General features: G+C 46.6%; 1 protein-coding gene across 1 annotated transcript in view; it reads right to left on the bottom strand.

Annotated features, from left to right (window-relative positions):
* Positions 1–16652, bottom strand: part of PLXND1 (plexin D1) — a 101007-nt gene that overhangs the window by 64782 nt on the left and 19573 nt on the right. Inside the window, exons 8-14 of the mRNA XM_061551982.1 lie at positions 16514–16619; positions 13735–13845; positions 10653–10748; positions 8872–8962; positions 7509–7684; positions 5093–5244; positions 4448–4547 (exon numbers count right to left, since the gene is read on the bottom strand). Coding sequence (XP_061407966.1) covers positions 4448–4547; positions 5093–5244; positions 7509–7684; positions 8872–8962; positions 10653–10748; positions 13735–13845; positions 16514–16619 — 832 coding nt within the window. The remainder of the gene's footprint in view (positions 1–4447; positions 4548–5092; positions 5245–7508; positions 7685–8871; positions 8963–10652; positions 10749–13734; positions 13846–16513; positions 16620–16652) is intronic.

Genomic DNA, 16652 nt, shown 5'->3' with positions numbered 1-16652 from the left:
TGTCTAGAACTAGCTTAGCTCTTATCTCAGAGAAAATCAGACTTACGCGCACCAAACTAGATCAGTTAGACAAGACACTCTACAAATCACACTTATCTTTGAGTGTAACAATGTCCACATCGGATTGGGAACATGTAGAAAAAATGACTGCCTCTTCAGCTGCCGCTATGTCGACTAAGTGTAAGGACAACTTGATTTCCAAATTCAACCGCCTCTCAAACAAGAAACCGGACCCACACATTGAAAAGCTAGATGTTAACAAAGTCGTAATTAATCGCAGTAACAGTCCTATTTCTGAAGGTTTGAAATCCGTTTTAGCTAAAGGACTAAACTTTGCAGTCACACCTAGACACATACCAGTTAATGATATAATTGCTCGAGTAGATGTAGCTCTCAAGGGCTTGAGTCACATCGCTGCAGACGTAGCAAGATCTGAAATCTCTGTAACCCTCAAAAACGCTAAGATGCCAGCTAGCAACATCAGCAAAGATGAGCGTTTTGAATTAGCTCAATTAAAAAAGAGGGATGACATTGTCATCCTCTCAGCCGACAAAGGCAATGCCACTGTCATCATGGACAAAATAGAATACAACAACAAAATTCAAGAACTACTCAACGATGGCAGCTATACAAAAATAAAAAGAGACCCCACCAACAGCCTCGTCTCCAAAACCAACAACATCATTTCTGCTTCAACCGCATTAATTGATCAGACCAAACAGTTCTCGTTGAAACCTTCTGCAGCCAGGCCACCAAGATTGTACGGCTTGCCAAAGATACATAAAGAAGATACACCTCTTCGTCCCATTGTTTCTACTATCAACTCCCCCACTTACAAACTGGCTCGTTTTTTGTCCGAAATCCTACGGCCTTTCACTGGAAAAACCACCTCTGCAGTACTAAACTCTACTGACCTGGTATCGACAATCAAGGGGATTGCCCTGTCCCCAGACGACCTGCTTGTCAGTTTTGATGTGGTTTCCTTGTTCACCAAGGTGCCTGTGCCTGACACCATCGCAATCATTGAAGACTTGGTTCATCAAGGACTGAATGCTGGGGTACCCCCCCTGGTGAGACACTGCTTAACCAATACATACTTCACCTGGAATGGAACCTTTTACAAGCAAATTGAGGGCACCCCAATGGGCTCCCCCCTATCTCCGGTTGTAGCCAACATCTTCATGGAGAAATTTGAGACGGACGCCATCCAGACTGCCACTCTACGCCCGACCTTATGGAAGAGGTACGTAGACGACACTTTTGTCATCTGGCCACATGGCCGGCCTGCTCTAGACCAATTTCTCGACCACATCAATTCCATACACCCAGCCATCAGATTCACCATGGAAGTCGAAAATGATGGCAAGCTACCCCTTTTGGATGTCCTAATCAAAAGGAGACCTGATGGTTCAATGAGCCACTCTGTCTACAGGAAAGCCACCCACACGGATGCTTATCTAAAACCGGATTCCCACCACCATCCATCCCAGAAGAATTCCCTCATCAAGACTCTATATCATAGAGCCCAATGCATCTCCGACCATGAACACATTTCCAGTGAACTCAAACACGTACGCCAAGCTCTTAAGGCTAATGGTTACTCCGACTACACAATCCGCAAAGCCATCACTCCAACCATCAAGAAGGATCCTGTTGAGGAGCCTTTCAAGACCATCACCTTACCCTACATTGCTGGGGTCACAAAAAAGATCTCCAAAATCCTGATTAAACACAAGATCCAGGTCCGATTCAACACAGTACATAAAATCCGTGATCTGGTCCCGTCTGTAAAAGATGTGGTTCCAGACATACAGTACCCTGGCGTCTACAAACTAAGTTGCCTCTGTGGTAGCAGTTACATTGGAGAAACCAAACGACATGTCTCGGACCGCATCCGTGAACATAAGGCAGACCTGAAACACGGTAGGACAAACACCTCAGCCGTGGCAGATCACTGTTACAACTCAGTGGGCTCACATGATATTGACTTCTCCAAGACAGAGGTTCTCTGCAAGCCATCTGGCTATCATGAGAGATTCGTTCATGAGGCGATCCACATATACAAACACAGAGACAATTTCAACCGAGAAGATGGATTCTGGCTTAGCAATCATTGGAAGGACGTAATAAACCATTTCGGATCTTAACTGATTGTGTTCACGTTTACGGTGACTTTCAGACCGCGTTCCACTCACTGGCATGGTGCAGTGTGCAGAGTAATGTATGGTGTCGTAATTGTATAGTAAACATATAGCAGTGTGATACACATTAGGGTGGGTAGAATAATACATAGTGTTATATTAAAATGGATAAGGCAGCAACTGCAGCAGCAGCAGCAAGTGCAGCAGCAGCAGTAACAGCAGCAGCAGCAACTGCAGCAGCAGCAACTGCAGCAGCAGCAGAAACTGCAGCAGCAGCAACTGCAGCAGCAGCAGTAACTGCAGCTCCCTTTGATGCTGGTAATCCTGCATAATGCACATGCATATGCAGTACTAATCACATTCCTGCATTTCCCATAAATATGCTAAATTCCTTTTGATATGCAAATTCCTTTGTCAATGCGCCCAGCTTATATATATGCTCCAAGCTCGTGTGCTGTTTCATTCAGACTCTGTCGCCTCGACGGACCTGGTTTTCACCTGAAGACGGCTGCTTGCGTTGTGGCCGAAACGTCGTGAGAATTGTTTTATTATGTTTTATTTTTATTATTTTATTACTTCCCTTCTACGTGACTTTACCGAAAGAACCAAGAAGATGAGTTTTTATTTCTAAGTTAATTTCGTCGAGTGTTTGAAAAATGCCGAGAAATGTTAAAGTTTAAGTTCCCCCAAAGTCTCCATTTGGCCATTATTTGTTTGACTTGGATGTTTAAACGCACCTCCGATTAGCACGTATGGTGCGAAAGAAGTTCAACATACAAACGTCCATATACAACACCATTCCCAACTCTCGGCTCAATAAAACGGCGTGGAATGGCGAGAGAGTTGAGAAGGTCGTGAGATTATCGTGGTAGGGAAATGCTTTTTTACCCAATTCAAAAGTCGCATGGTCCATATGGCTCGATAATCATCATCTTTCAGAATCTTAATTTTAGACTGCAGGCGGAATCCCATAAGCTATGAAGCTCTTTGTCAACACGTGTCCCGTATGGACGGGTCAGCAAGTTGCAGCAACAAAACAAAAAGAGATAGGAGTGCAACATGGAAAAAAATGTGAGCAGGTCACAAAAAATAATAATAATAATTAATTAAGTCTGCTTTATCAACCTTGAGCAAGGCAGAAAAAATAACAATGAAACAGTCCCAGACCACACCAAGACAACACAGCAATAGTGGTCCCTCGATAAAATGACATTTACAGTGAACTATCGATATACTGGAAAGGATCATGGTTACAAATCACATTTGCAAATGTGGCTGTGTCCAGCACTAATGTTTTGCTTCAGGATATTTTTTTTTAGAATGACCTCTTAACTCAACAACCCTTTAAGCCAAAAATGAAACGAGTTTTCGGAAACGAATTCCCAGATATAAAGTCTCATAACCAACTCCAAGTCAATCAATCTCTCTGTCCTCTCTGTGTGCTCTCAAACAAGGCCACGAGTGAAAATTCCATCCCAACTATGTGTTTTTATGTTAAAAGGCAAAGTCAAACGAGTCTTTTTTGTTGTTGTATCAACTCTGTAAATACATTGTCCGGTGACACTGCATCGGCAGGGGTGCACACTCACAAACAACCAAAACAAGACTACACACATTCGTCAAAAATAACACCGTCGCTTTAAAAGGAACGCTCTGTCATCGGCGGTGATTCAGGCAATGGCCCTTCATATTCTTAGGTTTTTACGTGATTTTTTAAAATTTATTTTTTATTAATTTTGATGTTTTACCTACGTGACTTTACCGAAAAAACCTAAGAATATGAATCCTTGCAGTCACGAAAGCTTCAAATCTAGAATTAATGGCCCTTCAGTGCTGTGGAGGACCATTGCCCCAAATTTAGACTCTGATATATTTTTCCTTTAAAGGCTAAAACAACTACAAAGATCCCCCGTGTAGCCTTAACAGACTGTTGGGGCAAGTGCTGTTAGCGAGCACCTATGAAGACCGGCACGGCACACGAGGAGGTGGGTGGCCAGCACCACCCCCGGCCGCCTTTGTCTCCCTCGTGGTAATATTTACACACCACACCAGGTACTAATTTGAGACTGAGTCAACCTAGGGGAGGCCCAGGACCGGTTCAGATAATCGTCAATGGTGTTGAGCGGGACTCGAACGTGGGTCACCAAGGTTCGTAGCGTGGCGCGCTAATCGCCACACTACCGCTCCCCACACACAGTGTCCTCGACGAATGAGTTGAGATTTTGTTATACGTATATGTATACGATACGAAGCTTGTGTCGAGTTAAAGAGGCACCCGATAGGCAGGGCTACCATCTGGAACTCACCGTGTATGTGTAAGTGACGGTGGACTCCGACACTCTCCCATTCACGTGCACGTGCACCTGGCTCCCGGTGACGTTGCTGCGACTCGTGATGCACACGATGCTGTCGAAAAAAAGGAACGTGGCATTTATTGTTTACGTTCGATGTCCCCCTAGGTCGACTCAGCATTAAATGAGTACCTGGTGTGGGGGGGGTAATATAGGAAGCAAAGGCGGGCCAGGCTTGGTGCTGGCCGCCCACCCCCACACATGTACCGTGACATTCTCAATAGGTGCTCGCAAACAGCGCTTGCCCCAACAGTCTGTTAAAGGCCGTGCCAGGGATGTGTTTTTAATATGTATACAACTTTACAGGTAAGGCCCACGAAGCTATAAAGCTCTTTTTCAGAATCAACCTGGCCACCAATGATAGCTCAACGAAGCGGCTTATCACGTGGACATTCCTAGCAGCCAAATACTCGTGAAACGTTGATCCTAAATGTGGAGGGGAAAAGCCGGAGGACCCGGAGAAAACCCCACGGGGAGAACATGCAACCTCCAAAATACACAGCAGGCATCGGTGTCGGGATCGAACCCACGACCCCCTGTATACCAAGCGAGGTGGTTAACATCCCGTCTACCGCGGCGCACGCATAGAGCCACACACACCGCTTGGACACTTCGTAGAACTCCTTCAGCGGGCTGCAGCGGGCTCCTCCGATGAAGAGCCCTTGCTCAATGTCCTCAAAGCGGCCGCCCATATTGCTGCCCGTGATGGTGACGCGAGTGCCTCCTTGGAGTGGACCACTCTGGGGAGAAATCTAAACAAACAACGGGCGAACGACGTAAGTAAGCAAGGCACGAGCTCTGTGGCGCTGCTGCGGGGTTAACGAGGTGAGAGGCCACCCACTGCGATCGGCACGCTCGGCGGTCACTCCCCCTCGCGCAGCCTCACGACGGTGCGCGTGTGTGTGTGCACGCGTGTGTGTGTGCGCACGTGTGTGTGTGTGCACGCGTGTGTGTGTGTGCACGCGTGTGTGTGTGCACGTGTGTGTGTGCACGCGTGTGTGTGTGTGCACGCGTTTGTGTGTGTGTGCACGCGTGTGTGTGTGCACGTGTGTGTGTGCACGCGTGTCTGTGTGCACGTGTGTGTCCACGCGTGTGTGCACGTGTGCGCGTGTGTGTGTGCACGTGTGTGTGCACGTGTGCGTGTGTGTGTGTGCACGCGTGTGTGTGTGTGTGGGGAGAGGTAGTGCAGCGGTTAGCGCTACGCTGCACTACGAACCAGGCGACCGGGGTTCGATTCCCGCTCACGGCCAACACCAGTGACGATAATCTGTTCCGGTCCTGGGCCTCTCCTAGGTCGACTCAGCCTCAAATGAGTACCTGGTGCGGTGTGTAAACATCGCCACTGGGGAGACAAAGGCGGCCAGGCGTGATGCTGGCCACCCACCCCCATGCTTTCTGTGCCGGCCTTCATAGGTGCTCGCAAACAGCACTGGCCCCAACAGTCTGTTCAGGCTACGTGGGGGATCTTTGTATTTGTAAATGCTTTCGTATGCATCTCTGCATCATAACATACTTTCCTGAGCAGGTGATCACTAGCTGCACTTGCCACTACAGTTGATCAGATTAAACGTTATAAATCCGCCTTCCTGTTTTGGGTGGTGCTGTGGTTAGAACACTGTACTGCAAACTTGTCATCGGAGTTCAGTTCCTGGTCTTGGGTTCAACTCTGGCGAGTGGTAGTTGGTACAATCCTGCTCCCTCCACCGCGCCTTCCCTTGACCCTTTCGCCAACCCAAACTGACCGGCATGGTGAAGTATGATCAAATATTAATAAAAAAATGCCAAATTTCAATTCACGGCAGTTATTTTTGTTCCCAAATCTCTCATGGCGTGACTGGTGTCCGACAGCGTACATCAAAACTTGACCAATAGTTTTCACTGCGAGAACAAAAAAGAAAAAAAAACTCACGACTTTCACGTCATTACAGAAAAGCTACGTTTTCATTAAAAATAATAACTTCTCTAACCCCACACTAATCAGCATGGCCAAGTAGACAGCTTTGGGTGGCCACCATCCAGTAGTGGATCAACATACAGTGCTGTATATCATCAATAAAATTATTTTCAATCATGACTCAATGTCTACAAAATAATAAATTTCACAAGTGTCAATTAAAAACCCTTCAATTGTCAACTTCCTTACAACTACCCCGGTTGTATCACGGCCCTTCCAGCGTAGGGCGTCATTTCTGTCTCCGCTCAGAAGAAGCAGCAGAAGAAAAAAGAAGAGAGGCCATTGCATGGGTGAGCGATGTAACCAGCGGTAGAGCGTTTGCCGCTTGTTACAAAGGTTCTAAGTTCGAATTTGGCAGGGCACCCTGGTCATCACTGCAGCGAGTGTTAACCATTGCATCGTACGCGCCGACAGCTTCACAGTGAACGTTAAAGGTCGTGTGAAGTCATTCGAGGTGAGCAGGACATTGAGTGCGCGTGGGCGTGATGGTAAAAAATTGCCAAATCCGAAATACTTCAACTGCAAATTGCTCAGTGGGGATTACACGCACAGCAGCATCGCCGACCGTCACTGGCAGACCAATGCCGACTTGCAGGCAAGGTGTCGCCTTGTGCCACACGTGGACAGCTGTCACTGGGGGTGCCCATCGAATTGCGGAGATAAGGTGCTTTGATTTGCGGAGGCAGTTATACTGTACATGTAAATATTTCGATTTAAAGCTTTCGTGACTGCAGGGATTCATCTCCTTGGTTCTTTCGGTAAAGTCACGTAGAATGGAAATAATAAAATAATAAAATAATAAAACATAATAAAATAATTCTCACAATTATTATATGAGAATTATTTTATTATGTTTTATTTTTTATTATTTTATTATTTCCATTCTACGTGACTTTACCAAAAGAACCAAGAACATGTAAATATTATGAATGTTTTTTGTTAAATATATATACCATGGACCCCCATCTTAATTATATCGCTGAAGTCCGCCGGACTTTTTGTTTGTCCTGAACCCCCCCCAACAAAGCAAGGTCCAGTACTCGTCGTGACCGCGAGTCTGACCTGTGTCACGACCGGCGCCGGGCACTCCCCGATGGGCTGCCGGCACGTGGTGTTGAGCCTGCAGCCGGGGGCGGCGTCGTCGGCCGTCGCGCACCACTCGCACCGCAGCTGCCGGTGACGCATGGCCGAGCATTGGCCGCAGTCCACGGTTGCTCCACCGCACGTGTAAACCTCCACTGCGGTCGCGGCCGGGCCACAGCGGGACACACGGGGACAGAGAGAGAGGGAGGGAGAGGAAAGGAGAGAGCGAGAGGGCAGGGCTCACTCAACACTCACAGTGAACGTCGTGACCCAGGGCCAGGTCAGCGCAAGTGCTTTGGGTGCCACGGCCGGTTGGGGCCTTGGATTTTGAGGGTCCCCCAAATGTATACGTACAGCTTTATAATAGTTTCAATACCAGATTTTAGCACTATGATAAATCCTACAGTGTCATGTGGTCATTTAAACCCACAGCTTTAAGTGCCAAGAAGATGCTTGGTGCAGTTTCAAGCGAAAACGTCACGTTATATTGTTGCTAAATTCGGTTGTGAGAATTGATCTTCAACTTGGCGGTGAGCTCGAACAATAACAATTGCCTCGTTAAGCTCTTGTACACCGCGTGAACATTTCATTTGTTAGCCCATGTTGGGTGGTGGTGGGTTTAATGACGTAAATTTGACCAAGACATTACGTGGCTGCCTAACCTAAAAAAAAAATCGCTCATGAATCATACCATCGCAATGTTTTTACGACCAGTTACGTGGCAAAAATATGAATGTGTTCCGTTTATTTTAACTTTGATGGAGCTTTACAATTCGTGAATCACATTTAAAAACTGGACCTAAAATAACGAAAGGGAACAACCATGCAGTGTTTGGCTTTGGGCACGGGTGGTGATAAATCAGTAGAGGATTGGCCCCCCAAAACTAGAACAATGGGCCCCCCATCAAACTTAATCCGACCCTGATAAATGACAATCACCAATGACGATGATGATGGCGAATAAAATGTTGATGACAACGATGATGATGATTTATGATTCTGATGATAGGATGATGATGTTAACAAAGTTACTTTGACAACTTCTGCTGCTGATACTGCTGATGATGATAATTAAGCCACTACTGCTGCTAATGAAGATAATGTGGCTGTTGACGGTGGTAAAAATGCAGCTGCTGATTGTGGTGATGAAAATAGCCATCATGATGATGATGGTAATAACATTGAAGGCAAGGATGATGATAAAATTGACAATGGTGACAATGATGATATGGCTACTGCTACTGGTGCTGATGGTAAGAATGGTGCGGATTTTGCTGCTGTTGACGCTGCCGAGAATCACGCTTGAGTGTTTTTTTGTTAATGTCGGTGTACCGAAGCAAACCTTGTATGTTATCTGGGTTGTCAACTGAAGCACCGTTGCTCTTCCAAGCCAAATTCACCGGAAATATTTCCGATATCATGTTGGTTGTCAGCTGAAACACAAGCCAAGATAACTTCATGGTCACAATTCACACGCAAGAATGAAAACCCCACGTACCATCAACCCCACGTACCATCAACAGCTCTCTGACGTCCAGGCAATGCATACGTATCGGTGCCAACTAAAAAATGTTCTGTTCATTATTCGAAGAACCACTTGTGTATACATCTCAACGTCACATATCCGCCCAGACCAATGAACTGCCCATACCCAGCTTATTTTAGTCGGTACCCCCCCCCCCATCAGCTATCCTATTGGTTATTGATGGTTGGAACGTCTATCAAGACCATGAGATCAACAATCTTGGTGTCCTTCTAGATCAAACTTTATCCTTACAGCCCCATGTCAACAGAACCCTAAAGAACCTCTTTTCTTTCCACCTGAGAAACACATCCCGGCTCCAACACATCCTTAACACTGCAGACACTGAAAGAGCGATCCACGCGTTTGTTTTCTCCCACATTGACTACTGTAGTGCCCTGATTTTTGAAACCCTGAGGAAACTCCTGAACAGTCTGCGGTGAATTCAAAACACGGCCGCCAGGTTGCTAACTGCTCACACCTTTCAAGGATCACATCACACCTGTCCGTTCACCGGCTCCCTGTCCGTAGCCGTAGTCATTTTAACATTCTCTTGCCGGTGTTCAAGCACTTCAATGGACTTGCTCCTCCTTGCATGACCTCCTTCGGCCACGTATATTCCATCAAGGTCATTACGGTCTTCAGACTGTTGTTTGCTCACTGTCACCACGGTCTCGGCGCCTTCGCAATTGCGGCACCTGAACTCTGAAGCTCGTTGACCTTCCGAGGTCAGGGGACTTTGCAGGCACTTTACAAATCTTCAAATCTCGACTAAAAACGTATACAGTACGTGTATGATGGCTTTCTCTCTCTAGCTATTTTCAAACGTCTTTCTCACTTCGTCTTTCCTTGGTTGTTGTTCAACTATTTCTGCCTTGCCATGCATAACGCCCTGAGAATGATTGTTTAAGGGCGCTAATTCTGATTATCAGTGTCTGTGCACGGTGTATCTGTCATTTCCTGCAGATGGTCACAAATCCAACCTTTTTATTATAATAATGCAATTTATGACGCGCGCAAATTTGCGGACGTAACGGCCACAACTCAGAGGCTCAGAGCCAAGCTCAGGGTCACTCAGTCGCGTGTTAGCTGACTTTCGCTTAAGTCTAACGCACGGTTCACAGCATTTCACGTCTCTACAGGTTTTCGCTTCACTTTTGTCATTTCCTCCGGATGTTCGCGTGTACAGTCTGCGACCGTTTTCACATATCCGCCTGCATCTCAGTCCCCAGCGAGTAAGCTACGCAACGTTTAATCCTAGTTTAACACGTAAGTTTTCGCGACCAAAGTTATTCGTAATATTAAACCCCCCTCTGGTCTCCACACCCGACGAGATTTTGTGTTTTATTTTTAAAGACCGGAACCAAAAAGACTTCTTCACAATTCTGGCGAAATGGCCTGATGAAGCTGGTTGTAATTACAAGCAGCGAAACGTCGTAGTTAAATTGTAAATGTTGTGGGTTTACTCTCCAACACGAAGTCGTAAATAGTTTTGTTCACGTGACAAATCTTACCGGGTTTGCCTTGTGGTGGTGGCTTAACGACAACATTTATATTCACGTTGTAACCTTACTTGGGGACACCTGACGTACGGGGCTCACCTTTACGGGAGAACATCTGATGGTGTCTGCGTCGACCCATTCTGCATCTACGATGATTTTCGTCCCAATCTTGCACACAAGCTTCACATTCTTGTCCTGCAAAGAGGCACGCCCATTCATTCAAAAACTTCCTTTTTAGCTGCAACTATTTATTTCAAGGGAACACCTGAGAAATTATTAGAAGCATAATGATCTATCCACCCATTGATACGTATTTATTCTTCGATATGAATCCAAATAACACAAAATGGCCGAGGCAATTAAATATTTTATTTCTGGGACACTATTTTTTCCAGGAGTGTACTTAACTCCGCGACTGGGGTACCAATCAATCCGAAATCAGTGCCACTCCGCGATGTCGAAACGCAGCGAGGACGATGATTGCGCTGAGACCCTGAACGCTCGCGGTACGCACCGTAGTGGTGCATCGTGTACACCATAGTAGTGGTGCATCGTGTACACCATAGTAGTGGTGCATCGTGTACACCATAGTAGTGGTGCATCGTGTACACCATAGTAGTGGTGCATTGTGTACACCATAGTAGTGGTGCATCGTGTACACCATAGTAGTGGTGCATCGTGTACACCATAGTAGTGGTGCATCGTGTACACCATAGTAGTGGTGCATCGTGTACACCATAGTAGTGGTGCATCGTGTACACCATAGTAGTGGTGCATCGTGTACACCATAGTAGTGGTGCATCGTGTACACCATAGTAGTGGTGCATCGTGTACACCATAGTAGTGGTGCATCGTGTACACCATAGTAGTGGTGCATCGTGTACACCATAGTAGTGGTGCATCGTGTACACCATAGTAGTGGTGCATTGTGTACACCATAGTAGTGGTGCATCGTGTACACCATAGTAGTGGTGCATCGTGAGTACAGCTCGTCGAGATGAGTCGATTGCCGCATCGCCGACCATCAACAGACTAAACGTGACTGCATCACGGACATTATGCGAGAGCCGGGCTACTATGGTACCCCCCCCCCCCCCCCCCCGGGGTACCGCCATAAGGTTCATATATGCCAAAGGGGTAATGATTTCAACGCTGGACTTGTGATCCAAAGGCCTCTGCTTCGATATCCCGGCACGGCAGTTGAACCAATGGTGCAAGTTTCTTAGATCTCCCCCCCCACACCCCGCCTCTTGTCTGCCCAGCGGCACACGTGGGTACATGGCAGCCGTTCAGTCGGCACGTGGCATGCGGTGGGGTAAAGTGTGGGCACTGCCACCTGTTACAAAACATCTTTGAGGGCGAGGAAGAGTTGGAAAAAAAAAAACATTGTAAAGGACCTCTCTAGAGCTGCCTCTCCAGTGGAGGCCCTTCCACCAGCAGTCGTGCAAGCAAAGTGCAATTGCAGGGGCTGCACCTTCAGTTTGTCTGTATGTAATGGGTTTTGCATCACCCCTTGCAGCCACGAGAGGGGCCTCAACATGTAAATTGAGAAACTGAACAAAGATAACAATTCGCAGAATCTATGCACTTGCGTCGAAGTGGGGGGAGTTGAGGTGAGGGAGAGGGGGGAGGTGGGGTGGGGTGTATCATTCCACTCCAATGAATAACAGACGTGAGAGCTCTTCGTCGAGAATAAAAAGAAACCGCTGAGTTACTGAGTAACTGTCAAAATTTGGGATTAGTCACGATGGCAATTTGTGGGCGATGGCCCACGCCTGCTAACGGTGCCACGGTGTGTGTGGTTAATGTCCCCCTCCGGCGTTGGCAATAAACCCACAACAGCCAGTGGGCGGCTGCGGATATCGCATTGTTGACCCAAGAGCAATTACTGTACACTTCGGGAGTGAGCGGCTCCGACTGCTGGTCCACGCGCTTAATCCGAGACCATACGCAGCTGCCAAGCTGTCACATCAAACGGGAAAATAACGCAGAATGAACAGCTACCGGAGGCGGCGGACAGTTAAACGGCTCTTGTGGGAGTCTTCGTACGAAGATGGGTCAAGATTAAGGAAGGGCTATGCCTGCAGTGAGAGCAGATGCTGCTGGCAGGCGCTGGTGGGTGGACTGGGATTGGACCCTTTCCCACCGCACAATCTGCAGTGGGCACGTGGTGAATGCGTTGTGAGAAATCAGATCTCTTTAACAGTTGTAATAGGTCGTAAATCTAACGCATAATTCGCTTTACTGTGGTCTTCATTGCCAGAGCCCAGCTGGGTTCAGAGAGGATTCTTAATTAAATTTTTCCAGGCCCAAGCACTTTGGGTTGTTAGTTGGTTGTTTGATTACATCTGGAAACAGTGGGATGTTGAATCTCCAGTCACTTGCTCACTGGCAGTCAGTCGCCCCCTTATCACCGTTGTTTCCCTTCTCGCATGGCTTGTGAACTTCACTCGTTGATTTATCCACCCATGTTGAGGATGCAGGATAGAAGACGCGACTGTTTCGTGTCATCCATAAAGTATGCAACCGCCACACTGTAGATCACTTCTCTCCCTGTTTCCCACACACTGCTCTACTTTGGAATTCTCTCCCATCGTCTCCTTTCTTGAGCTAGTATAATAACATCGCGCAATTAAAACCACGTGTTTACCACCCACCTCCCGTTCAGGATGGACACACACATAGGAAAGATAGACAGACAGAGATGGACAAACGGATGGACAGATCGAGCTAATGCCTAAATGTTTTTTTATTGAGTTAGTTTCTAACATCAACAGGAAATGTATACTAAATTTGGGTTCATATTGGTTCACATCTTTACAGGATTTAAAATATATATATGTATTTTAGAAGCGTCCTGGCCACAAATGATAGCTCACGTGGACATTTACAGCGCGCCAAATACTCTAAAACGCATGTTGATTCTAACATTCAAACTTCAAATATACAGGTGTCAGGGTCGAGATCGAACCCGCGACCTCCTGTATACCAGGCGAGGTAGTGAACATCTCACCACCGAGGTAGTGAACATCTCACCACCGTGGCACCCCATCATGCCCCTGCCCCGCTATGAACGGACAGACGGACAGAGATGACGGACAAATGCTTCCACCGTCCTGAGTCGAAACGCTGAAACAAGAGCCACGGGGTGTTGCCGAGTCTCCGGGCGACAGTGGGGTACCTTGATGGCCTTGGTGTTGGTGGTGTTGAGGAAGAGGGATGTCGTGCTCCCACTCGCGGAGGGCTGCCGCGCGCTGGAAGAGGCCGTGATGCGGGGGCAAGCACTTGCATCCTGGCAGGAAATGGCAATCACGCAGTGCTTCGCCACGCCAAAACCGCGCCAAGCAGACGCACCTGGCCGCACGAAGCGTCGGAACATCACCGTCAATCAACGGCGTTGGTTGATCGCGCTGCACTCGTGAAACTCCCTCGCCAATTTTTTTGCTAGAACTGCTTTTTGTTTGTTTATTTGTTGTCCTTCCTCCGCACCTCCGATAACCACGGTTGGCAACGTATGGCGCGAAAGAAGTTCAAGGTACTGTACCTACAATCCCTACCCGTAGGCGTCCAGGTCGCTATCTCCAGGCTTGCAAGAGCATGGCAGTACGCCAAGTGTGTTAATGTCCATCTGTATTCCATCTATACGATGATTGAGTGTTTTAACCCACCCACCACCACCACCGCCACCCGCCCCCGTGGGTTTTTTTCCAGGCCCTGCGGTTTCCTCCCACATGTAAAAACACTCGTGAATGGAGTTGGCCAAACTTCCCAATGTAGAACTGTAGAGCTTGGGAAAATGTTGTGGCACCGGCCGTGACTGCCTTCCCCACCAATCTGTGGTTTCCCGCGCCTCTGAATCATTCTCTCGCTCTCACTCAGAGGCGAACGAAAACTGTGAGCGCTGCACATTCCAAATTATTAAATTGTTAAGTATGATCCCACTAAGCAACGTAGCCCCGTCGTGATTTAACCTGTGACCTATTCAATCAACCTATAAGTTTATTGAAACATCATTTGTATTATCCCTATTTGTGCAGTTTTTTTCGGTTTTGTTTTTCTGAGAAAACATTTTCACTTGTGTAGGTGAGCATATAAATTGTCTGTCCGTCCCTTACATGAAATTTAGCGGTTGCTTTTTATGCAATGGAAAATGTAATCCAGACGGGTTTCTCATTCTCAGATGAAATACACATGGCTTGGCTGGTGTGTGCGTGTTCCTAGAAAAAAAGCAACACGCATGGCTGCCCAAGATTAAAAAGAAGAAGAAAACGGACGGAAACTCATGCAATTACATTGCAAGCACTTTGACAATCAAAACATATGTGAATTATTAATAACAAATAATAGCGAAAATAATGTCAATTGTACCTTCACTCAATCCGCTGCTGAATGAAAGCATACGCATGCATATCAGTCGTGGGTGATTTATTTCAACTCGATAGTAAGTGTGTATTGGTGAGGTTATCCATTGTTTTAAATCAAACTAAAATTCAGTCAATGGACGGTGTTAATGATGATAGTTGTGAATATTTGTGTTCTCTTTTGTGGGTCTATTGTATTCATTCGAGTGTCCATACGCACCATTGGCAAGATTCGATTCTATAAAAATATAAATTGGCAATTTAGTTTTCGATTATTTGCGAGTAGCTGTAGCCTTCAAAATATACCTCTGGTAAACAAAACACTTTGTCACGTGTGACCAGTAAAAGATTTGAGGTCAGAAGTTTAATCGGCGGAGCGGAAGTCTGAGTACTGTGCCGTGAATGCAAACAGTTTTAACTTGATTCGTAGCAATGGCTAACATCAGTGGCGAGTGATCATCATAGCAACATGCGTTTAGACTATTCAGATAATTTTGCTGCTTTAAATGTCCAAATGATGCGCCACTTTGTTGAGCTATCGCTTGTGGGCAGGTCGCTTTTGAAAAATAAGTTCATACCTCGGTGGGCTTTGTCTGGTAGGATGGGGATGGTTCAGTGTTGTATTTGTTTGTGTTTGTGCGATTTGTTTACCTTTCTTCTACTCTGTACTCCTATCGTGTTTTTGTACTGTTTGTTGTTGTAACGTTCTTACCCCGTGCCCCGACTGGACATCTGTGAAAAATAGCTTTACATCTCATCAGATTCCTCCTGCAGTATAAATAAATATTCTCACTCTGATTCTGGTCCTGGTCCTGGGCCCCCCTCTCCCGTTCCTTATCAACCCCTACGCTGACCAACGTGGTGAAGTATAGTCAAACAACTCTCAAGATCGACACGACTTGCATCCCACTGGGATTTATGCACACAGTGTTGGTGTACGGTGCTTTTTCTGCAATATTTTGGATTTTCTGTTTGCACATAGTCACTTTAAGATGTTTTCTTGTTCATGTTTTTGTTTTTTTTGTTTGTTGCGGTTGCAGCCGATTCAAGAGTCGAATGGCTCACAGGGCTATAGCTAATAAATGAAACTTGAACGACGTCTGACAAGGCTTTCATCCAGCAGGGGATTGACAAAGGGCTGTGTAATTATTAATGATTAGGTTACTTATTAGACTTGCTTGCCTAGTTTGTGTGTTTTTTTTTTACTTTTATTCTCTCTCTTTCAGTGAAGCAAAGTGAATGGCCAAAACGGCAGCCAAAAGAGAGAGATACTGTGCCGGCAATCGCGGTAATCGATGCACACTCGCGTCATTACTGACATATCTGGGTTACTTAAGCATTTATTGCTTCTTCAGAATGACCACTTAGTCGAATCCAGCAAAGAAAGCTTCAACAGCAGATAAACCGTTTGGCGAGTTCTCACCGTGACTCACTCGTTCAAATGGGCAGCCCTCTGTGATATTTCTTTGCAGCGGTGGCCATTAATGGCGTTCTAAAGTAATTTCGGCAAAAGCAGATCGGCGCGGCATTCGTGCACTTAGACGTATCGGCGGCGATAAAGCGCGGCGCGCGCAGCCTCATCATCCTCGTGTTACGTACCGTAACCACGTTACTGACGTCGGAGCACTGCGACGGCGCGGACACGCAGCTGTGCTCGCCGGCGCACCAGTGGCAGGCCCATCTTCTGTCCGTGCAGCTGGTGCAACTGCTCGCGTTGGCAAAGCAACAAAAAAAGGAA

Source organism: Lethenteron reissneri, chromosome 15, assembly GCF_015708825.2.
Source record: "Lethenteron reissneri isolate LAM-NWPU_2019-01 chromosome 15, ASM1570882v1, whole genome shotgun sequence".
Taxonomy (NCBI): Eukaryota; Metazoa; Chordata; class Hyperoartia; order Petromyzontiformes; family Petromyzontidae; genus Lethenteron; species Lethenteron reissneri.
This window is presented reverse-complemented; position numbering and strand designations above follow the sequence as displayed.